Genomic DNA, 24543 nt, shown 5'->3' on the forward strand with positions numbered 1-24543 from the left:
GCTATAGCTAATTTATATAAGTATTTTATATAAGTAAAACATTCTAAGAGAATTAATACATAAAAGACTACAAACTAAAACAAAATACAAAATGTGTCAAAAAGTGTTCAAACTGTTATTAATTTTTGAAAAATAATAAACAGTTTGGTAAAATAACACACACACACAAAAAAAAAAAAAAAAAAAAAAAAAAACTTTTGTGGGTACATTAGAAATGAAAATATTAATTACAATTATTATTTAATGGCATAAAAAGGTTATTGCATAATAAAGCAATTAAAATAATGGTAAAACAATACTATACAATATTAAGAATAAAACGATAGGAAAACCACATTAAAAAAAATGGAAAATAATTTTCCATTGCATTTGATTTCAAAAATCAATATTGAATCAATTAATGGTCCAACATTAATTTTGAAATTATATGTTATTGATGAATATTACGAGCTATTTTATATATTATTGATAATTAAATGAATTAAATAGTTCATTCATGCACTTTATGAGGATATTCTAAAGAAGCAATTTTCATAGTCAGCAAAATGTATGAAATCTATAAAATGTTCATTTATAAATAAATGAAATCTATAAAATGTTTATTATCATTTTCTTACTAAAAACACTTATGTATAGTTAAGACTATGCATAAGTGTCTTTTATGGCTAAAGAAAACTTAAAAGAAATACACTGACAAAGAAATTAATTTAAAAAAATTATTAATACATATTATGTTGCAAATATATAATTAAATTTACAATACCGAGATACTGAATATCGGTATTTTGAGCCGTTTGTACAATTTTGTAATGCCGGCATTCACAAGTTTAAATACCTTTTTTTTGGTATTTACTAGAATTTTTTTTTTCACACCTAACAGCTTACTCCTGATGAGGGAACGATATTTGAAACAGAGAAATCCAATCCAAAAAGCAATAATCGACTTAAACCTGCAAATTAATTTTTCTGTTAGTGAATTCGGCTTAGTATTCAGAACTATATTGGCTCTATTTCCAATAAAACTGGCTGTTGAGGCATTATGTCAGAGAGATTCTAATTTATTAACAGCTAATGCAACAATAAATTTCATGTTGCAGTCCCTGAAAGAACAGCATACATTACTATCTGAAGAATTATATATTACATTGAAAAATCGCACAGAAGAAAGGCATACCGAAATAGAAAATGTCTTACGGTATTTACATAATTATAATGGTAATGAAAATGAAAAAGAAGAAAAGAGACTACCAATTCAAATCTGATCAAGTTTACAGTAAATTTTCTTAAAATTTTTTACCCACAAACCTATCTACATTCTGAAGAATTTGGTACAGTTATCGAAGATTATGATGACATTAATGTTGATAGTGAAAAGGAATTGTCCCTTGAACAAAAATTAGAATTAGCGAAAAATAAAACAATTTCAACAAACCAAAATACAATACAGAAATCAGCTATATCCAAAACCATCCGACGAGAAATCGATTTATTTGAAGATGAGGGAGTTAGAGGTAAATACTTGCAAAAGTACATCGCACATTGCTAACAGTACCACCAACTAGCACAGTTGCCGAAAGAGCATTTTCGACTGGTGGTACTTTTTGCACAAAATGACGTTCCAGGTTTAATTGATGCATTATGTTTTTTAAGATCACATTTCAAAAAATTTTAATAGTACCACAGACTGAGTAGTGATATTTACACTTTTTTGTCATTTAAATAAATAAAATGTTCCTTTACATTTTTGTGATTCTTTATATACTCCTATAATTTATAAGTTACAAATTATATTTTGTGATATTTACACTCTCTAATAAAACTGGCAAATAAAACAAAGAAACACCTGTGTTTTCTTTCTTTTTTAAAATTTCTACTACCGGTATTGAATTTTTGGTCCAATATATCCAATCCCTATATATAATATGTTTCATAAAAATATCATGGAGAAATAAAAAATTACAGCTTATTTCTCTATCAATCTTCATTACTGTATTGATGACCATACTGCTATTTTTTATCTGTCATTTTCAGTAGTTTATTAAAATTATCTTATTCAAAACAGGAGTCTGAAATAATATAATTTCAGCACAGAATTTTTTTTTCAACCCATTATGCTGAGCTTTAAATAAAATATAATGTTCATTAGTATTTGGTTCTGATAAATGTTTTCATACTTATTTGTAAACTGTGTTTCAGAAAATTTAAAGCAGTCAACACTAATGTCAAATTCTTTAATGTTAAAGTGATTTCAATCTGCTATGAAAAATATCGTAAATCCAGAAAGAACAAGCATGTTGGAAGAAATTTCCAAAATAATAAAAATTTATTTAGTTATGTATTCCTTTAAATATCATATAAAGTACATAAATAAAACATAAAGGGAGTCAAAAATGACTAACTTTAACAGTTTCCCAAGGGAAATTCTTTTTCACATTTTCACACATTATTTTTTTTTTTTAAAAATTGGAACAGAAAATATTATTTGTAATATTGCACAAGTGTGCCAATACTAGAAAGAGGTATATATGAATAGTTTATTATCTGATGCTACACTGTTTACTGTAATAATTTACTGGACTATTTAAAGAACACTAAATTACTTGTATTCAGTTATAGAAATAAAACTTTTAAAAGCAGTGAACTTCAGGTTATTTGTAATAACATTCTTCACTTAAAATGCATTAAATTTTCGAAAATAATTAAACATTTTGAAATAGGGAGGGGTGAAAAAAAGTTTTTTTTCTGGATTTATTAATTGCTGAATTTATTTATGCAAAATAATTTTTCTTGAAACACATTTTTTAATATTCATCAAAACTTCTATTCAAATCGTTTAGAATTTTCTTATAACTCGTGGACCAATTTTAATATGCCTTGATTTTTCAAATATATTATATAACCTTTCATTGACTTATTCATTGCTATTGAATTGTATTGCCCAAAGGAAGAATGCCTGAAAAATTGGAACTGTATGGTTTGAGATATATTTTTCCTATTGCAAAATGGTTTAAAGAAACTTTAACCTATCATTCCTAAAATCTTTCCAGTTCAGGTATTTCAGAATATTGGAATACATGAGTTTCTCTTTCAAAGATAAGAAAAATTTCCTATCCTTCAAAAACCAGAATCACAGCCCATCTTCTTCAGCCAATATACTAAAGAGAATCCTAATTAGCTGATGGATACTAAACAAATATATGCTCATACATCCTTTGAAAGTTTTCAGAAAATCTCTCAGTCCTCTAAAGTCATACAGATAAGCGCTTGTAACGCACAAAGTACACAACAAGAATATCCAATCCATCACACTGAACAAAAGGGGGATATGTTACTCAATGATTTAAAAGAAACTCAGTGCTTACAGTAGTTTCACTTAAAGGGTGTTTCAGACTTTTCTTTATTCGTAAAGTACATCAATGCAAAATTGCAAGGCTCTGATGGAAAATTGCTACTGGTTTTCCAAAATTAAACACCTTCACTCATCCAGTTTAAAGCATTTGCTATATAAGAGAGTTTTGATTTGAAATTGCTTGATATTAGAGGCTGTGTGTTGTCATCTGCTACTCTTTGTTCTTTACTATTTAACAATTCAAAAAGACTTTATGCCTCTCATACTAGATTTCACTAACTTCATAGGTTATCTGATGTCTACATATAGTGAGGTCACAGTTAAGTTGTAGCAAACTGTACCCTTATATTATTTTGTAATTATGGCTCTTATTGAAAATTCTAACAAATAAAATCAATTACATTTTTATTTTATAAATAGAATTATTATTTTGGCAATTGGGCAATGAAATTCTAAAACTGGCATGCAACTACTCCCAAAAAACAGATACATCTCTAAAAAATGAAAAATTGTATAAGAATTTCAGTTATTATTGTAATTAAATATAAAATAATTGCTTCAGTTGAAACAAAATTATTTAAAATTTTTGCTGCTTGTTGTTTGAACAAATATCTTGCACATTTTATTTCAAAATATCTTACAAGAATTCACTATTTATGTTTTATAATTTTTCAATATAACTAATGCTAATAACTGCCATTTCATCTTTTTTATGTTCTTCAAATATATTAAATAAGTGAGCACAGAGTTTCTTAGCGTTTTAATATAACTGTTGTCTCAAATTAATGTATATAAAACATTCAGAAACATAGCAAAATAGTAGCATTGGGCAATAATATGATTTTATTGCCTTTCATTGGCACCAAATGTAACTTAGCAAGAACAAATGACACTTAATCTCATCTTTTAAAAAATGACAAAAATTATTTGTTTTGTCTTCCTAATGATTCTTAAGCCTAGTGACGACAGCATCTAGACTTTACTTGCTTCTTTGTCAGTATATCACTGAATATGTATTCATAAAACTAATGAGAAACTTATTTCTATGCTGGGAAATTCAGCAACTTTGAAACCTACAGCTAAATATGAAATATTCTACTCTGGCCATTTGATGAATAAAAATAGTTTCTTTTCCATAATATAAAAAATTTGTACTAAACTAATTCACAAAAATCCATCATTCTAGCAAACTGCATGATTCATATACAAACTTAATAATTTTTTAATCATTAAAGTAATCACACTAAAACTAAAACCTACCTTTTGTTTGTTTGATGTTAGAATCAACAGAAGATAAAGGTTTATTATAGGAAGGAATTTTAGTAGGTTCAGTATTAGAAGTTGTCAGAGGAGGCATGCCTACCAAAAATGTTTAAATAAATGTTAGAATAGTCAAGTATATAATCTAAATTAGTTAATACAATACAAGAAAACGGTTTAAAATTAAATTCTATAAACATTCATTGGATTTTTTCAAAAAGAGTTCACATAATACATATTTAAAATTTGTTAAATTTCTACAAAATGGGAACAAAAATTTCATATTACTTATGAAAAGGTTCTGCTCTAATAATCACTAAGAAATCTTTTCTACTTAAATTTACAAACTGTTTTCACAGCATATACAACAATAATTTTGGGAGCACATTATAAGAATGTTTTCTACATATTTTCAAATTATTAATAATAATTAAAAAAACTCACACTTTTCAATTTAAAATTTATATTTTTTACCAATAAAACATATATTTTATAATAATTTTAACAGCTACATAAAATACTTATACAAAAATAATTAAAAAATTCGACATCTAAATTAAAAATAAAAATATAGTATAGTGACAAAATAATGACATACAATTAGGGATTGCAATACCGGTATACCGGGATACCGAATACCGGTATTTTGAGCCATTTGTACAATTTTGCAATACCGGTATTCACAAGTTTAAATACCGGTTTTTTGGTATTTATTTACTAGAAATTGTCTCCACTATATGTTCAGGTATCGCGAACATAGCAATATAGTATACGTTTTTGTTTTTATGTCTCCCTAATGGGCGAAATTAATTAGCTAATTAATGGCTTAATTAATTGCTTAAATATAAATTAGCGAAACATGGATTATCCCTGAAAGAAAATATTGTATCTATAACGACTGATGGAGCAACAATTATGAAAAAAGTTGGAAAGTTGATTGGTGCAAATCAGCAGTTGTGTTATGCACATGAAATTCAATTAGGAGTAATAGATGTATTATACCAAAAATATAAAGAGCAAAAGAATCCAAATACTGTGGATATAGAAACTTCGGATTCTAACTTTGAAAAGAGTAAGAGTGAGAGTGATATTGACAATGAAGATAATGACAATGTAATTGTTGAAGAAGATATTGCTAATGACGATGAAATATTAACCTATCAAGAATTGCTTACTACAATTTATAAAGTTCAAAAATTTTTTTAAAATATTTAAACGTTCCCCTATAAAAAGGATATATTACTAAAATATATGATAACTGAAAATAAAACAAAATATATGTTAATATTAAATTCTAAAACACATTGGAACAGTTTACTCCTAATGATGGAACGATTTTTGAAACTGAGAAATCCAATCTAAAAAGCAATAATCGCAAAAAACCTGTAAATTAATTTTTCAGATAGTGAATGCGACTTAATATCCAGAACTATATCAGCTCTACTTCCAGTAAAACTGACTATTGAGGCATTATGTCGGACAGATTCTAATTTATTAACAGCTAATGCAACAATAAATTTCATGTTGCAGTCACTGAAAGAACAGCACACATTAGTATCTGAAGAATTATATATTACATTGAAAAATCGCACAGAAGAAAGGCATACTGAAATAGAAAATGTCTTATGGTATTTACATAATTCTAATGATTTTAAAAATGAAAATGAAAAGAAGAAAAGAAAATAAACAATTCAAATCTAATTAAGTTAAAGTAAAGTTTCTTAAAAATTTTTTCCCACAAACCTATCCACATTCAGAATTCGGTTCAATTATCGAAGATTATGATGTCACTACTGTCGATAGCGAAAAGGAATTGTCTCTTGAACAAAAATTAGAATTCGCGATAAATAAAAAAATTTCAACGAACCAAAATACAATACAAAAATCAGCTATATCCAAAACCATCCGACGAGAAATCGATTTATTTGAAGATGAGGGATTTAGAGGTAAATACTTGGAAAAAGTATATCGCGCATTGCTAACAGTACCACCAACTAGCGTAGATGCCGAAAGAGCGTTTTCGACAGCTGGTAATTTTTACACAAAATTACTTTTCAGGCTTAATGACAGTACAATGGATGCATTACGTTTGTTTAGATTACATTTCAAAAATTTGTAATAGAACCACAAACTGAATAGTAATATTTACACTTTTTTTGTGATTTAAATAAATAAGATGTTTCTTTACTTTTTTTGATTATATACTGTTATAATTTATAAGTTACAAATTATTTTTTGTGATATTTACACTCTCTAACAAAACTGGCTAATAAAAAAAAGAAACACATGTGTTTTCTTTCTTTTTCGAAAATTTCTAATACCGGTATTAAAACCGGTATCCCGGTATTAAGATCTAAAAAATACCGAATACCGGTATTGAAATTTTGGTCCGGTATTGCAATCCCTACATACAATTGAAATATGTATAAAATGTATAAACTTTATAGTTTCATTATTGTGATAGTTCCTTTATGCAATATACAAACATAAATAAATTGCATATAACTCACAATTATGTATGATAAGTGGAATAAAAAAACTATTTCAGTGATAAATATATTTACTTAATAGCCATTAACATGTATTATATATGAAGAAGAAGAAAAAAACTACCATTCATTAAATTAATCTGATTAACGTAAGCAATTAAAATTTTAATGAAATGAAAAGTCATAAAATAGAGATAATTGAATTATTATCATATAAATTAACATTCATTTCTTAAAGAATCTCTTTTTTATTCGATTGAATAGAGTAATAATCTTGAAATTATATTATAAATAAATGTCAAGCTAAAAATTGAATCAGCCAAATCTAACTTTGCAAATAGACGCATGCAAATTAAAAATAAATAGAGGTAAGGGGGGTAAGGGTTAATTTATTTGAAAGAAGAGTATGCAATAATATATGTATTTTTCATATATATAGATATAAAACAGTATTTTAAAATAAAAATGTAACAAAAAATATATAACTATTCTGATCCTGTCATACAATCTAACAAACTTGTCTGATGACTTAAAACACTTTTTTTTCTATTATAATGTTTCTTTATAGCAAGCTTATATTTTTCTTTTAATAGAATTTTAGCTAAATATGTTTTCTATTAATCTATTTTTCTAAGATTGTAATTCATTTTCAAATGAATTGTGACTTCTACATGTTTGCAACTGTCATTTGTTTTAGGGAGTATCTGGGGATTAATTAATTTTTAATTAATTTGTGAAGAGAGGATTTATTTATAAAAATTAATTTATGAAAAAGTTTTTAATTAATTTTAACTTATTTATTTTACAGTATTAATTTTTTTTAATTTTTCTTAAAAATCAATTTATGAATTAAATATTAATTATTATTTAAATTGATTATTTAATTAAAATTAGTTTTCAAAAAATATCATAGCAATTTCCCCATGCATTTCTGTAAACTCATTAGGTGTCAGTTCATTACTATGTGATTCCAATAGCTCAATGGTACCATTACTATCAACTCTGAAATATAACAAGTAATGAGCAAGACTTGACTGAGTCCATCTAGTGAATAACACAATTTAGTTTCTGATATGGCTTCTGGCTTAATTTTAAAAAAGAAAAAAAAAAGTAATTTTATTTTTAATACAGAATTTGAATGTGTATTATATTCTAAATATTTAAAACAGGAATTAACTCCTGTTTTAATAGAAAGTAAAATTAATTAAAATGAAATATTTAAAACAGAAGAAAATAAAAAAAATGGCTTATAAGTCAGAGCAGTGCATATCAGGGAGCAAAATAAATTTAAGTAGCAAAGTATGTATCAAAAGAAATTACAAAGAAGTACAGTTAATTATTAGTATTAATAATAATAACATGCCATTACTATCATTATAGTTTGAAGTGCAAAAGTGTCATCTATAAGACTTTATGCATCAGAGCAATTGATTAAAATTTCACCATGAAAGATTTTTTTTAAATGTTATCAATTTCTTTAAACATTTTACACATTTTTAAAAAACACTTTATACATTTTTTTAAAAAAATATTAGACATAGCTTTTGTAAATTTTATATTTGCAAAAACTACTTATAGAAATTATTGAAAAAAAGTTATTAGGAATAAAAATATTAAACTGTAAAGCATACGATACAATACATACCAGGTGGAGAACTAACTGAACGCATGGTTTTTATGTGTTTCTATAAAGAAATAAAGAAAATAATTTACTGATCAGAATCTTCAAATATTTTTATTTACATTTTTTAAAAAATAAGCTTATTAACTGATTCACTGATTTTTATTATTATTTACAAATAAAAAAATATTTATTATTTATATAAATTACAAATAATAAAATAAGTAATATAAAATGAAATTACCAAAAGCAAATTCCAAGTTGTGCCAACATGAATTCTGCTACACATTTAATTAGAATATATTATTTATTACAATCTTGTATATTTATCTGATAATTTGTAAAATTGTCCATAACATGACATCAAAATTCAGGAAATATTTTTCAATGAATAATGGCTTATCACTGGAAATTATCATTAAAATAATCATAAATTCTTATTTTTTCCAAATTCTAAACCTACAATTTTAGAAACATCATATAACTAAAGGTGCTATTTACACATTACAAATATTTAATTATGATAGATTTTGAGAACTACTAATTTCCATGTTGCTATTGAAGTATAGTATATATGCACTTTTCAAAAAACTCTTAGCTCTCATAAATGAAATCATGCAAAGAGATTGTATTGCAGTTTGCCAAAAACTTATAACTTGGGATTTGATAAATTTCCATATTTTAAACATTCTAAAGACAAAAAAAAAAAAAAAAGGAGAGAAAAAAAAAGAAGGTCTATATCTGTACAAGATAACTCAAAAACACTAAAAATTACACAGATGAAAATTGATATGCAATCTTCATTGTAAAATTAAAAATTTGTATCAAGTTCTGGATGAATCCATCTATAAAAAAATATTCCTGATTGTATGTGAATATTGTAACTAAAAAATGTGACAAAGTAGATGGATGAAATTTGACAAATGATTTTATCACCAGACTTATAAATATAAGTAATTTTTTGTACTAAACCCATTAAAAGTTTGACTATCTGTTCGTTTAGAAATTCATGCATAAATTATGGTGATTATTCAAATAGGCAACAAGTTATTTAAATGAAATTTGATATTGGATAAGCCAATTAAATTTTGGTCACATTTGGCAAAAGGAAAAGGTGCAAAATGCATATTTGATTTAATTCACTATGTTATAAAATTTAGTATAAAAATAGTGTATATTAAGAAAGAAGACTGCATATATTGAGGACTGTATATTTTGAATCCTTGAGAAAACTGGGAAAAGAACACTGCTGCCTGTTAATATATTAACAATATACCTGATTAAATGAATTAAGGGTAAATAAAAAGGTTAATGTAAGGAAATCCATGTTTCCCCTACAATCCAGTAGTGAGCTCATAGCTTGAATATGATATTCTTTTTTTATTTGTCAAACACTTGCTGTTGAAAATATTTTCCAATTCTTTCCAAAACAAGATCATGTTGGCACATGATAGTAAAAAATAAAATATAAAATATTACATTTCAGAACAAGTTTAAAAGCATGGACTAAATAGAAAAAAACTGTAATAAATCTGTGCTACATGATCTTATTCTTTTCCAAATGAAAATAAAGCTATTCCTTAATTAATACATTACCATGCAAAGAAACTAGCTACTATCTAAAGATAAGGTATTATTACAAATGCTGGTTAAAATGCAGAAAAAGAGGATCCAGTCTAATGTCATTCTATTTAAAATTAAGTCTAAACAAAGAAACTAATTACTAAAAGCAAAGAATCAGGACATTTTTGGGAAACAGGCAACAAAGAAAAAAATATTGACAATCCCAGGGGCATAAATATTTTTTTCTATATGAAATTATTGGTAAAAAAATTCATGTTGTTATTTGTTGTCTTTAAATATTAAAAACAATTTTTTTCTAATAAATCATCAAATAACTAATATTTGGCTTAAAAACACACTCCAAAAAATAAGATTGAAAAAAAAAAAGGTACCCTTGGAAAGGACAAATCTTCCATCATTCTATCTGACTAGTAAAAATTAAGCCTTAAACTAAGATAATACCATGCATAGACATAGCTACTAATTACTGCTACAGATCTAATATGTTATTATATACCAAATTAAAGATAGAAGAGAAAATTCAGTCTTTACCATTCATAAGATTAATAAAAAGCTAAAATACTACATTGCATAGGTTCTAATTAAAAGTAGGGTGGTGACATTTTTTCAAAAACTAGATAAAAAATAATATGGAATTAAATTTATAAGCATTGGAACTGATGGGGTAAGTAAAGTGTTTGGGATGATACTACCATATCTAGACACTAACTAAAGGTAAGGTACTAACATGTTTTGAAAAACTGGTCTAAAGAGGATCCTTTCTGATACAGGAAACTTCAAAGGCAGGACAGAAATGCCTCAGAAACAGGTACTAAAACAACTAAATGAAAACTCCTCCTAAATAATGTTTTCAAAATTATTATGAAATGAATCAGCTTTATTAGTCATTATAAAGAAAATTTTGAAAAGAATTCGAATGTATATAGATAATATAGGTACATATGATTTTAAATAAAATAGTTCCAAAATATGAGCCCCAGTAGCTAAAAAAATAACTTATTTATTGACAAATTCTGAGTTTAAACTTTTAAACAGTATAGAATAAGACTTAGGCTATCTAATATAAGTATTCAGGCCATCTTTGCTCAAACAGTAATAAAGCTTTACAAAAATGGAAAGTTATTTTTAAAAAATAAAGTTATTCACTGGTTAAAAGAACGGAATTCTTAGCTAGAGTGAATTACATATTACTTACATAAATTGAACAAAACAACATTTGTTAAGAGAGAAAAGTAGTGTAGCTAATAAAGAAAAAACTAAATAAAACTACTAGGATCGCAATAACAAAATAATTCTGAACTTGTGCATTTTTTTCCTACTTCTCATTGTAAAAATGTTGTTGGTGAATTTTGTGTAATCAGATCAGGCAAAATTTCATTCCATCCATGTCCTAATTTATCAAAATAGACTCCTGCATCAACTCATATTAGCCATTTATAATTTTATTGAAGCATAATTTATTGAACACAATGCTTGAAAATAAAAATAAAAAAAAACTCCATATATAATATCATTTAGGATAAATGATATGTTTCCACTTGTAAATAACTTTTCATAATATTATAAATATCTTAATTTCTTCGCTAATTTTAAATAAATTTTTAATTTCTTAACAGCAATACTAAAACAAAATTCAAATGCTTTTTATAACTCCCTCATTTACATTTTTAAATTTCTGGCACATTTTCAAGAGAAAATGGATGCTATTTTCTGATCATAATTAATATTACATATTAAGCCTTTCATATACTCAAAGAGAAAAGTCATTATTATGCTGGATTCTTAAAAGATTATGAATAAATTTCAAACTTATAGATTAATTAACATTCGTACAATTGAATATTTGAAAATAGTAAGAGAAGGAACATATAATTTCTACAAAGAAGCAACTGAAATTCATACACTAAATTTTATTTTTTTAATAAAAAAATGGGAAAAAATTATTTATGCCAAAAATTCCTCATAGGAAATCAGAAACTGTAGGTATAGAATATATCAAATATATACAAATTTAATAATCTAATCTTTTAAAAGAATTTACAATTTTATTTCTTACTAAGTTGAACTTTACAGCAAATAAGTTAATAAAAAAGATTCTTCTAGAAAATGTTCTGTCATAATCATTTTAAATTCTCCCAGAGTAAGCAATAATGCATAAATACATTATATGAAATAGTGATTTGAGTATCATGATAATTTATAAATGAATGTTTTGAAAAATTAGCTTCAAATGTTCCTTTATCTTAATTTAACTATAAGGAAATAATAATAATAATAATTCTGTACTCTAAAATTCTTGATGAAAGAAAAAAGTTTTAGCACTTTATACAAAAAAAAAAAGATGTAGTGAAAAAAAAAAAAAAAAAGGTAGCTGTACGTCTATAATTTACTTTTAGACAATAGTTGCTATCATTTACATGCTTGTAAATTTTAACATAATAAAGTTTAAGCAGACTTTAGCTTTATAAACATTTCCCTAATTATGTAATTAGATCAACAATATACAAGAAAAAATATCATAATGTGTCTTTATTCATAAAAAAGGAAGATATTTTAGGACAGAATTTGCAAAATAGTTAGCCACACCTACAATTATGAAATTCGACAAAAAAATAAAATTATGGAAGAATCCATCCAATGGGTGCATGTTGAAAGAGTCCAATAAGCTCCATAAGGAATGAATCCCCTTTATTCTAAGGAAACCACAAATACATAAAAACAAAATACAGCTGAAACATATAAGCAGCATTTGAAGTAAACAGTAGCACATAAGAGCCGATCACTGGAACAACCACAACGGCAAAAACCACCAAGGGAGAATTCTCTAGAGATCAATACTTCAAAGAAAACCTTTGCACAGCTACCTGCTTGAACTAGATTGATTAACATCTGACTTGACTACTTGCTTGAATTAGACTTGATTAACAATTGACTCGACTGCTCTTTCTATTGGTCGGACTGATTCTAAGCAAAGGGATAAAAATCCTACAGTATAGAATGTCTACAGTATTCTTTCAAGAATACCTAATATTCCCTTTCCTAAGTCAACACAAGTCAAAGAAACCCTATCAAAATATCTTAGTACAATCATTCAAGTGGAAAATTTCTGCCATTTTGCTCTTATCTTCAGACGTGTAAGAATACATTCCAACTTCGTCCCCATACACAAACCTTGCCTCCCATTGTGGAACAATATTGGGAGGTAACTAACAGTAACTTTATTCCCAAACTCTCTTCCTCTTCCTTCGTGCATCTGAAAAATTATACTACATATACTACATGCTTATAAATTATATATATATATATATATATATATATATATATATATATATATATATATATATATATATATATATATATATATATATATATATATATATATATATATATATGAGTAAAAATATTTTAGCAGTTACATGGCGAAATAGAAGAAACTTTTGATAATTTGAAAATTTTAATTTATTCCATTGTGAAAGGCATAATTTGTACAGATAAAATCGTTAAAAAATCCATCAGTCTACATGGTGACACAAGAGCAGAAGAGACGAAAAATTTTCTCTTTGGTATTTTTACTGTGAAATTTAAATAGGGATTTCTTTGACATGTGCAGACTTAGGAAAGGAAAATTTAAGTATTTTCAAAAGAATGTTGCAAATGTTAAGAATTTTTATCCCTTCACTCAAATATGAGAAAATGCTGAGACCAACAGTTTTATAAAGTGCATGTTAAAATAATTAAATAAAAGAATTGGATAAGGAAATAAGAGACCGTTTTAGAATGAAGTTTATATGGGCTAAATTAAGATAAAAATTAGGAAATTAATTAAGATTTAAATTAGATTTTAAAATATTATTACATAAATATACATATATATATATATATATACATTAATGTGAGACTATATACATTTTAATAACTTCATGAATGATGAACAAGAAATGAAATCAAGAGATCAAATCATTTTTCTGTTTTACTCCAATTTACTTTAAATTTTCACTTTACTTGTTATTTCTGTTCTGGTTTTACTTTTTTTTTATGCTTGTATATTATTTTATCGCTCTCTCCTTATATACATGTATTGTTTATAAGACATATTTATTATTTATATACAATCAAAAGAGATAAAAATCAAAAATTAGAGTAAAATACTAGCCTGCATCATATCCGATGACACAAAAATTCTTACTTAATTAAAATTTCAACTCCAAGTTGAGATCACTTTGATTATAATATTAAAATCACTATGCTTTGTCATAAAAATAGCTACAGAAGTAAATTTTTATAATATTTCGTATATGTTTTCATATAACATATAAGCTGCAACATTGTAAATATAAGAACGATTAATTGTTTTCATTATTAAAAATGCCTTCATATTCTTAAATTTTAATAAAATATCAAGAATTTAATAAAGCTGCTTGCTTTGATCAATGTAAAAACATTTTTTTCTAATAATCTTAATATATTTAAAAAAAAAAAAAAAAGAATCTAATAAGTAATCTTACCGGGACTTCCATTTTCGGTTACAAGTATGATTTCTTAATAAGATTATTATTGAAAGCTCAAATTTGAGAGTAATATGTGCTTACTAAAGCTGGTAAATACTAAACATGGTGACGAAGTATTCTAAACTTTTGGCATAAATATTTTTATATATATTTTATTAAATGACATAAAAATAAAGTACCAGCCTAAGACAATTATCTGTCATGTTGACAAACATTAAAAAGAAGTATTTAGAGTTTAATTGTGTGTTTGCTGTCGACTGCAGAAAGCGGTATATATTTTCTCTGATATTATTGCTTTTATTTAGAAGTTATATTTCAAAAAAAAATTTGATTCATGAATAATTAATTAAAATATAATTTGTCATATTTACCACTTGTTATTATATATAACTATTTTCTACTCTCTTTTCTAAAAGAAGTTTTGATATGTTTATGTTTATTTAAATATGTTGGCATCACTGATTGACTTCTTTATTAAAAAAAAATATTAAAGATGTGAGCGTGAGCGTTTATTTAAAACGGAATTTTCCGTTTTGGAATGAGATGTGCATTGTGTATTTGTCTTTAATAAGTATGTGATTATAAGGCTTATGACCATCTACAATAGTATTACCTTATAAAAATCACTGCGAGTGTTTTGATGGTAAGAGAAGTTTGTTTAACCACCTATGGTTTTGTGCCATTTGTTGTTTCAAATAACTTTCCTATATTTATAAGTTTACTAAAATTTCTTTAGTTATTATTCTTAGATGTGAAGTAAGCATTTTTTGGTACAATTTATTGCGTTCCTTTATCACTGTTTTTAAACATCTATAATTCGTTGTAATTCGTTTTTGTAAATGCGTTACTCGTAGCGTCCATTACTAATGCTGCTTTTAATGTAAGCCACCATTATGAATTTCAGATCCTGTTTATAAATGTTGTAGCAAATGAATATTTGTTGAATTTCTGCTTCAAAAACTGCTAAAGGTAAGAAATTTATGACTATTAATTATTTGACATTTCATTAAGTATATAGGTGATTATTATTTAAAAATAGTTTTTTTTTAATTAATCTAGATTTTAAATCCGGATATATTTCTTAATACTTTAGTTTTATGCTTTCTTAAAAATTGATAATATGTAATTTTTGATACATTTCATATTTTGATAAATTTTTGAATGATCAATAAATTAATGTTTCAATTTTTTCACTTGTCACTTAAAAATATTTGATTTCTCTTCATGTACTAAATATATTTGAGCATTTTTATTATTATTATTATTATTAAATACATCATAGCAATTCAGTTCTCTGCTATAAAATGAATAGAACTTCTATTGAGGATATTTACTAAATGGTGATTAGTTATCAAGAAGTTATTACCAATTAGTGAATTAAGCAAGCTATGTTCACTGGCATAAAATACCTTTATATTTCTTATATGTGAATATTGTGATCTTTAAATTTCTTGGATGTCAAATTTCTTTAAGCATTTGCTTTAGAAGATAGTTTCCAAATATTTTCCTCCATATAATGCAATTCAGTGCTTCCTGTATAGTGTAAAGTTTAATTTAATGTTGATGTATTGAAATTGTGTAGTAAAAGTTAAGAAGAATACAAAATTCTTAATTGCAAAGTAATTGTTTATCGATTACATTTCTATTCCAAGTAATTTGTGAAAAATTATTTTTATAATGCTAATTTACTGCAATAAAGATAAATATGTGCTTTAATTGTATTTTTTTTTCATAATATTAGGCAGTAAATTGTTTATAGTACTTGATATAATTAATTTTGGTTGTCTTTTTAAATACTGAGTATTTTTTAAATTGTGACTGGCCATTTTTGCTGGTATTGTTTCAATACTTATTATCACAATTATTATTTTTTTCACTTTTTAATTCAAACTTTGGTATAAAGGTGATTGATATCAATGTTTACAAAAGAATTTCAAGTTTAAAAAATTATGTGAACAAAGTACAGTAAAAAGGAAATGGAAAAAATGCAAATTTATTATTATAACATCTATATTTCACTTAAACCAATATTCATTTGTGCTTTTTAATAATATATTTGTTTGTTTTAGTAGTTAGGTTGAAATGCTTTTAAAAAAAATGGGATGGGAAATTGAAATTTGCTTAGAATCAGAAGAAACAATATGGCATTTTGTTTTTATTCTTTGAATGTATATTTTAGTGGGGGGGATAAACAAAGAAAAGAATCTTTAAAATAAAAACAATTGTTATAGAAATTTGAACTGTATTTGTATCATGTATTTCATACCCTTCATATTGTTGAAAATTTTATGCTCGTTTACAAAAAAAAAATACTATATATGTAGCTTTGTTACAAGTATGTCTAATAACAGTAATTTGATTAAGTCTGGGGATAGGATTTCTTTGAACCAGGAATGGGGACTCATAGCATACTTACTTTTTTTTTTAATCAAGATAAAACAGTGACATTATTCTTGTTGAAATTAAGAAATGGAAAATTTGCAAAATATTTATTGTTTTTTAACTATTATTGACAAGTTCATTTGTTTTTAATCAAAGAAATTGAACAGCTTTTATTTCATGGTGATGTAACTTAGAAGCTTGGTGAATATCCAAAAACAAACCTTATATAGTTTTTTTTTTTTTTTTTTAAATTGTGGATGTCATTACATGTTTTTTCTTATTTTTATTTCTATTATCTTCACTGTTGCTTATTCAAAGGATTTTTTTACAATAAAGGAAGGAAGGAACTGACCTACTTTAATGTGATACAGCCTATTTGTTATTTGGTGAAGATTATACTTCCAAACTGAAACAAACCTATATGTTATAAACTTAAAATTTCAAAAAGAAAAAAACAATCTTGTGGTATTAAAAAATTTTTTAGGATATTGAATACATTTGAAATAGTTGTACTGAAGGATTTCAATTGAAGAAGCCTTTCAAAATGAAAAATGGAATTAACAAATTAAACAAAAATGGCACATTCTGTTAAAAGGTTCCAAGAAGCTAAATAATTTAGCTTGTTTGTGAAACTATTGCAGCCAAATAAATAATGTGGCTAATTTGCAAAAAGTCCTAATTTTAATAATTTATTGAAAATAAAGAATTACTGCAATATCTTTCCAAGAATTCCAATTTTTTTTATCCTATTATTTTGATAAATTGCAATAATAGGAAAATATAAGTTGTTAAATTTTGATTATTTTTTTTCACTCCTATCAGGAAAAATAATAAAACTCAATAAGATTTTCATATAGTTCATGTGATTTTGCCACTGTTATCTGAATTATTTTTATTAATGATTAATATATTTTTTTAAACTTATCAATACACTGAATGAAAATATTTTTCCCAAATTTTGCTGGAAATCAGTAGTTTAAGTTATAGGACCTGCAGTTTCTTAATATGTTAAGAAAAGAGAGCTCGCAGAAGTCCATAGCATTAAAAAAAGTTTGTATTATCCATCATATTTTTAATTCTAATTATATTAAACTATTTGACTCCAAAATTTTAAGAAACTTTTAAAAAAATCATAACAAAGAAAGCTATGAATGCCAAGCAAGAATGATAGTCGTATACAATTAAATTTTCTTCAAATCCAACACATGGATTAAAAAAAAAAAAAAAAATCTTGAAAATCATCAAGCTATGATCAGAATCTTACAGCTTCTCATGGATGCTAATTAAAACATAGCTAATTTTTGGCAATAAAATTAGGAGTTGAGCATTTTTTTAATCTTTAATCTGTTAGTGTCCAATTTAAAGTATAGATTTCAGTAAATGTGTTTAAATTGCATTAAAATATCAAATATTAAAAAACTGATGTAAAATTAATTTTTTTTTTAAATTATTCAAAATCAATTTTTAAAAAAACATTAAAAATACTTCTGTAGATATAAATATTAAACATTATCTAAAAATTATTTTGAAAGAACAGAAAAAATGTCAAATCAGTTTTTAAAATAATTTCTGAAAAGTTTTATATACCAATTGAAATACCAGATGTTTAAAAATACATCGACTTCAACAAAACTAGAAAAGAGACAATGATATGTGTTTGGCTTAGCCACAGAAATGAAATATAACTGTCCTATAACATGAACTCTAAGATGAATTTTTAATGAATTTAAATTTAAAAAAATCATAATTATCAATTTCAAAGTATCTTTAATTATCTTGCAATCTATCTAGAAAAGTATATTCACTCTTGTTTAATAAGAAATATACAATTGTGTACATTAGTTCAATTGATCAACAATTTATTTCAGTGTGACATTCTTTCATAAAAATATAAATTTCAAATTTAATAATAAATAGAAGAATTTTAATATGTAAAAGGTCTTATGATAAAAGGTAGGAAAAGAACTGGAGATGCATCTAAAAATTTGTCAGTTAATGAAAGTTTCTTTACACTTTTTATTGTTAAAAAAAAAATCTGTAATAAAAACAAACATTTCATAATATTCTTCTTCTCAAAATAAATAATAATATTTCCTGAATGTCAAATAAAATTATTTTTATTGACAATTTTTTAAAAAAAATGAACAATTTATAATTCTTAAAATACCAACATTTTTAGCTGAAACATTTTATTATTAACATTGTAATATTTATTTAATCAAATATTGTCTAAATTTTCAATAAATGAAGTATTTTACATTTGATAGTTTCAATGTTTCGTGGGAAGGAGAAAGTGAGAAACGAGTTTTTATTTTCTTCAATTAGACATACTTCTAATTAAAACCTTAATAGTAGTATGAAAATCCTGAGGCTTCTGTGGTAGTTGCTGATAAGTTAAATTAATACAGGCACAAAGTTCCATGCTTCAATCCCTACTATTTGCAGATATATGTGTGTTTATTTTTTTAGTTTAGAGGGCTTATCGCAAATTTAGATGTAAGGCATTTCTTATATTTAAATTTCAAGATAAAGATTCATTATATCAAAACTGAAAAACTAAACATTTGAAATATCTCAAATGGAAGTAGTAAAATACTAAAAAAGGAAAAAAAAATTCTTTGCTTGAATTTGTGTTTTTGACATTAAATTTTCTAAAGGAATTGCATGTTTTCATAAATGTTGTATATGTATGACAATGTTTTGAAATATCAATTTTTATTGTATGTAAATGTAACTTAGCTGTAAAGAGAGAGAGAGAGAATACAAACACTGTTTTTCGATTTTCCATTATCCTCCTAGAAAATATATTTTCAAGATGCATAAGTTATTGCAAATTACAATATTCTTACTTCCTTGGTGAGGAAAAGGCTGAACAGTCATCATTTCATAAATAAAAGTTCAAAGAATACCTCAAGGTAAATTATTGGGCCCCATTGAAGGGGACTTTCCTCAGAAACATAACTTGGACAAATGAATGTCACTTTAATTTAAATGGAAGCATCAATTATCAAAATTATCACTTTTCAAAGATCTTCCTACAAAAAAATTGTCAAAATTTCTATAAATTTTTGATATAGCATTAATTTGTATTTATTATTAATTCACCAGGGAGTTTCAAATATGGAAGCATTTCTAGTGTTTTAAATTGCTTAATACTTTTATTTAATTGCAGACTTAAAACTAAAAATTCAATAAATTGAAAACTAATAATTCAGCATGCATGTCAAAAACATGATTGTATGAAAAATACTTAATCATTCTTCTGTCCTTTGGAAACAACTGTGCAAAATTTACCATTCAGCATGATCTGCTCTGTTATGAAACATAATCTGCTTCCAAGAGTTTTTTAACCCTTATCGTGGCAAGATTGATTTTTTGAAGAAAAGCAAAAAAAATGTATATAGGTAGCTTCTTTGCACTATAAAAAATATCAAAAAATAAATAAATAAATCGTGTAATAAAAATCATTTAATAAAACTAAGTTAAAAATTATTTTATAGTGGTAGTATATTTTTATAAAGTTGTATGTATGGTATACTATACAAAATGAACATAAGGGTTAAAGAAACTATCAATAATAAAATTTGCTAACTGTTATCTATCAGATTTTTTTTCTATCAATTTTATTTTTATACCTGAAATTAATGCAGTGTATCAAACACTAGCTGGCTTCTTGTTTCTTGAGAAAGACATAATATTAAATCAAATAATTTTTGGAAAGCAATTGAAAATTTACATCAAATATTCATTTAAAGTTATTCATAGATTAGTTCATAAATGTTTGATTACAGTATAAAAATATAAGCAATCAAATTAAAATCTTTCACAGATTATTCAAACCCTTACTTAGATTGAGTTGCTGCTGAAATTTTTTTTTAATTGCAAAGTACTTAGAAAAATTCAGGAAAATTTTCCATTAACCCTTTCTAGGGCCATGGGAAATATGCTTCCCACCAAATTTATCAATCTTTGTATGAATTTATGTAGGTTGACATAAGTTCTGACAAATTGTTTTGAAAAGACAGAAAGATGATTCAGTTCTTTATCTTACACAAAATGATGTGTCTGGATCTGCTGAAATTTTTTTTTAATTGCAAAGTACTTAGAAAAATTCAGGAAAATTTTCCATTAACCCTTTCTAGGGCCATGGGAAATATGCTTCCCACCAAATTTATCAATCTTTGTATGAATTTATGTAGGTTGACATAAGTTCTGACAAATTGTTTTGAAAAGACAGAAAGATGATTCAGTTCTTTATCTTACACAAAATGATGTGTCTGGATTTATTACTTAGTTATTAATTTACCAAATTAATTAATTAATCAAATTAAATTTATCTAATAAGTTAAATGAATCAATTTTCTTATTCTAATTTCAAGCCTAAAAATATAATACAACTAGAAAAAAACGGCCTTTTAAAGGGTAAAATTGGGGGGGGGGGTCCCTCCTCTTTTTTTTATTTTTTTCCATGGTGTAAAAATGTATAAGAGCCTTCAACTCTGGCATAAGATTTCTATTTTATTCTGTTATGTTAAATCTGCAATTAAGAAAATAATATTTAATGCTTTTTTTTTAAAATTATATTAAGTATTCAGTTCAGAAAATATATCTTTGTAGTTTTCTAAAAAATAGTTATAGATAAGTGTAATTTTGTCTGTTTAATCTAAAATTATTTTGGAAGTAAAGTATAAGAAAGATTTTTAAGTAATAAGCTTTGCATTTTAAGTCCTAACTTGTTAATACTTAGATTAATTAAAACTATTTCTGTAAATGTCTTTTTAACAATGTGAAAAGTATCAAAATTAAGATAACTATAACTAAATAAAATTTTGTTCCTAAACAAAAATTAAAAAAGAATAATTAGATAATTGATAGATTTTAAATTTTTTTAAATGTTATTTTATGGGCATACATTAAAAGATTTTCAGTGTATAATAAAAAAGATTAAATAATAAAATTGCTTTCCTTTTCTTTGCCTTGAAAAGGCCTCCGAATGACAACATTTTGGCTTAAGGAATTTAAGAATATTTGTTGATTTGTTAGGCATAGAAAAGACAATGTCATAAAAGCAATATGCTAACTCTGCAAATTAGTTGAGTGATGAGGCTTGTTCTTTGGAGTAGGCGTGCTTTTGAATCCTCTTTCTTCTAAAAACTATCTGAAATAGAAATTAAATATATTGTTATGTGATTCTGAACTATATTATAATGAAGATAAAACATATATTCAAAAAATATTTTTTCAACAAGATTTTGAATACATAATCTTATTAAATATATGTTGCATAGTAATTTATTTTGACATTGCTCACTATTATTCAAGTGAGAAAATAATTCTATACAGAATTGTTTCTAGTTATTTTAGTTTAAGAATAGAAATCTCGAAATTCTGTTAAAATCTTCATTTTTTACATCAGAATTTAAGGTTAGAATAATTTAACTTTTGTTGCAAAGAGTAGTTTTTATTTTCCTAGAATTATTATGCAGTTTTAGAAGCAAAGTATTTTAATAAAATTTCCAGTATTTTTTTCCATATGAGAAATTTACTATGCTATTATAATAGTTTTATCATTTTACTATTACCATTGTTTTACCATTTTTTAAAAAAAAAAATGAAATTTTACAGAAATATTTATATTTTTATGTTAAATAACACATACAACTATTTTTAATAATTTGTATTTCACATATACAGTGTTTCTGAATTGTGTAATAACCAAAAAATTAATATAAATTAAAAGCTGCAAGTCAGGAAAATGCTGCAAATTTGTCAGGCCAATTTTGTTTTTTTTTCCCACAGTTTCTATAGCCACCCTGTCTGCTACTCTTTTTGCAGACATGTAACTTTTCTAATAATACGCTGATTTTCGCTTACTTGGAATCGAAATGTGTCATTCTGGTAATCATTGCTAATCTGCATTAAAATTTTTGTTTATTTGTCGAGGGGATGTAGTGTACACGCAAAAATCCAAAATAGCGTGCAAACAAAAACTGTGCTATGTGCAAATTTCACAGATTTTCTTGATAACGCATAAAATTCTTACAGAAAACTTATATACCAGTGAGCAAGCACTTCTCTGAAAGATAGTGGACGGCATGAATTCTTTATAGAGCTGCCGTATGGTGGAGAACACTGAAAAAACCGTTGTTCAATGCGAAATAAAGGTCAAAGAATTAAATTGAGTTAAATGAGAATCTCTGTTAAAACGAGTCTGTAATCCGATCAAAACGCTTTTGCTATCTGTTCAGAATGGCTTTTCTCCGATTCCTTTTAGTTACGGCTCGTGTGTCAGGTTGCGCAAGAAGAGTGGGAATGAAGAACGCTGATGTTGCAAGAATATGGCGGACTGAAAAAATATCGATCGAAACCCTGCAAAGAGAAAAGACATCTGTGTATGTATGGGCGCATAATCACTGGAAAGTAAACCTAATGGTACTTGAACAATCGGAGAAAATTACTGGTGGTGGGGATCGAAGTGTTCATAATTACTTGAATCTTTTTTTCGCCGGAATCTTGTTTACCAGTTTCGTTTTTGCATTTTATCTGGCTTCAACCTAACATAAAAACCTGTTATCAGAACGCATCTATTTTGAAATCCGAGAATGAGTGCCAAAGTAGAACCTCTTGCCAAGACTTGACAGTGAACAGACTTCCATAGATAATTCTTATCGGATTTTTATTGGAAAAAATATGCACCATTTTATTTATTACTAGCCGCCTTTGGCGACCAGCCGGTTTGCCAGTCTTAATGTCCGTTTAATAATTAAATATTTTACGTAATTCCTACTTTAATAGATTCTTCATCAAAATATTTTTAAACTTCAAATTTTGATGGTCATATAATTCACTCATAATATTATAAAGGCCTTCAGTCATAACGTAATATGTATCTCTCTAATTTTCTGTTAACCTTAGAATTTATGCTTTAAATTAAAGTGGAAAGGATTAATCTGCTATTAATCTAATATTTCTTCTTTTTTTTTTTCTTTTTTTTTTTTTACTGAAACAAAGCATTTTTTTTATATGATTACTGAAAACAGAGTGACTGAGCGTTTAAACTTTATGGGCACTAAAGAATATCTTTCTTAATTTATGTAATATCTCAAGAATCTGTCAACAAAATTTTCTCAGATTCATCATGAGTAGATCGATTAATTAACAATGTTTAATTTTAAATGCATCAAATACTAAGAAAATAAAATGAATCGTTTAAAATAATCGGTCGAAAACGGGTTTAAAAAAACTACTTAAAAAACGATGTACTTAAAACTATAAGCATATACAAAAAAAAAGTATATAACTAACATAAATACAATTTAATTACAAAAGCATGCAACTGACCTAAAAATA

At 25.4% G+C, this 24543-nt stretch overlaps 2 protein-coding genes across 7 annotated transcripts in view; one reads left to right on the forward strand and one right to left on the reverse strand.

The window, feature by feature from the left end:
* Positions 1-15013, reverse strand: part of LOC129971471 (oxysterol-binding protein-related protein 8-like) — a 242769-nt gene extending 227756 nt beyond the window's left edge. For 2 of the 5 annotated variants that reach the window (XM_056085270.1, XM_056085268.1), the window contains exons 1-3: positions 14809-15013; positions 8744-8783; positions 4610-4708 (exon numbers count right to left, since the gene is read on the reverse strand). In XM_056085270.1, the coding sequence (XP_055941245.1) occupies positions 4610-4708; positions 8744-8783; positions 14809-14820 (151 nt within the window). In that variant the 5' untranslated portion in view covers positions 14821-15013. Of the gene's footprint in view, positions 1-4609; positions 4709-8743; positions 8784-11030; positions 11141-14808 lie in introns of all 5 variants that reach the window. The other 3 variants (XM_056085269.1, XM_056085272.1, XM_056085271.1) reach the window with 3 other exon arrangements.
* A 275-nt stretch (positions 15014-15288) lies between these two features.
* Positions 15289-24543, forward strand: part of LOC129971492 (uncharacterized) — a 28698-nt gene continuing 19443 nt past the window's right edge. The window contains exons 1-2 of one of the 2 annotated variants that reach the window (XM_056085313.1): positions 15289-15454; positions 15716-15780. The gene's annotated coding sequence lies outside the window, so the exon portion shown is untranslated. The remainder of the gene's footprint in view (positions 15455-15715; positions 15781-24543) is intronic. The other variant, XR_008784807.1, reaches the window with a different exon arrangement.

This window comes from Argiope bruennichi, chromosome 6 (assembly GCF_947563725.1).
Source record: "Argiope bruennichi chromosome 6, qqArgBrue1.1, whole genome shotgun sequence".
Taxonomy (NCBI): domain Eukaryota; kingdom Metazoa; phylum Arthropoda; class Arachnida; order Araneae; family Araneidae; genus Argiope; species Argiope bruennichi.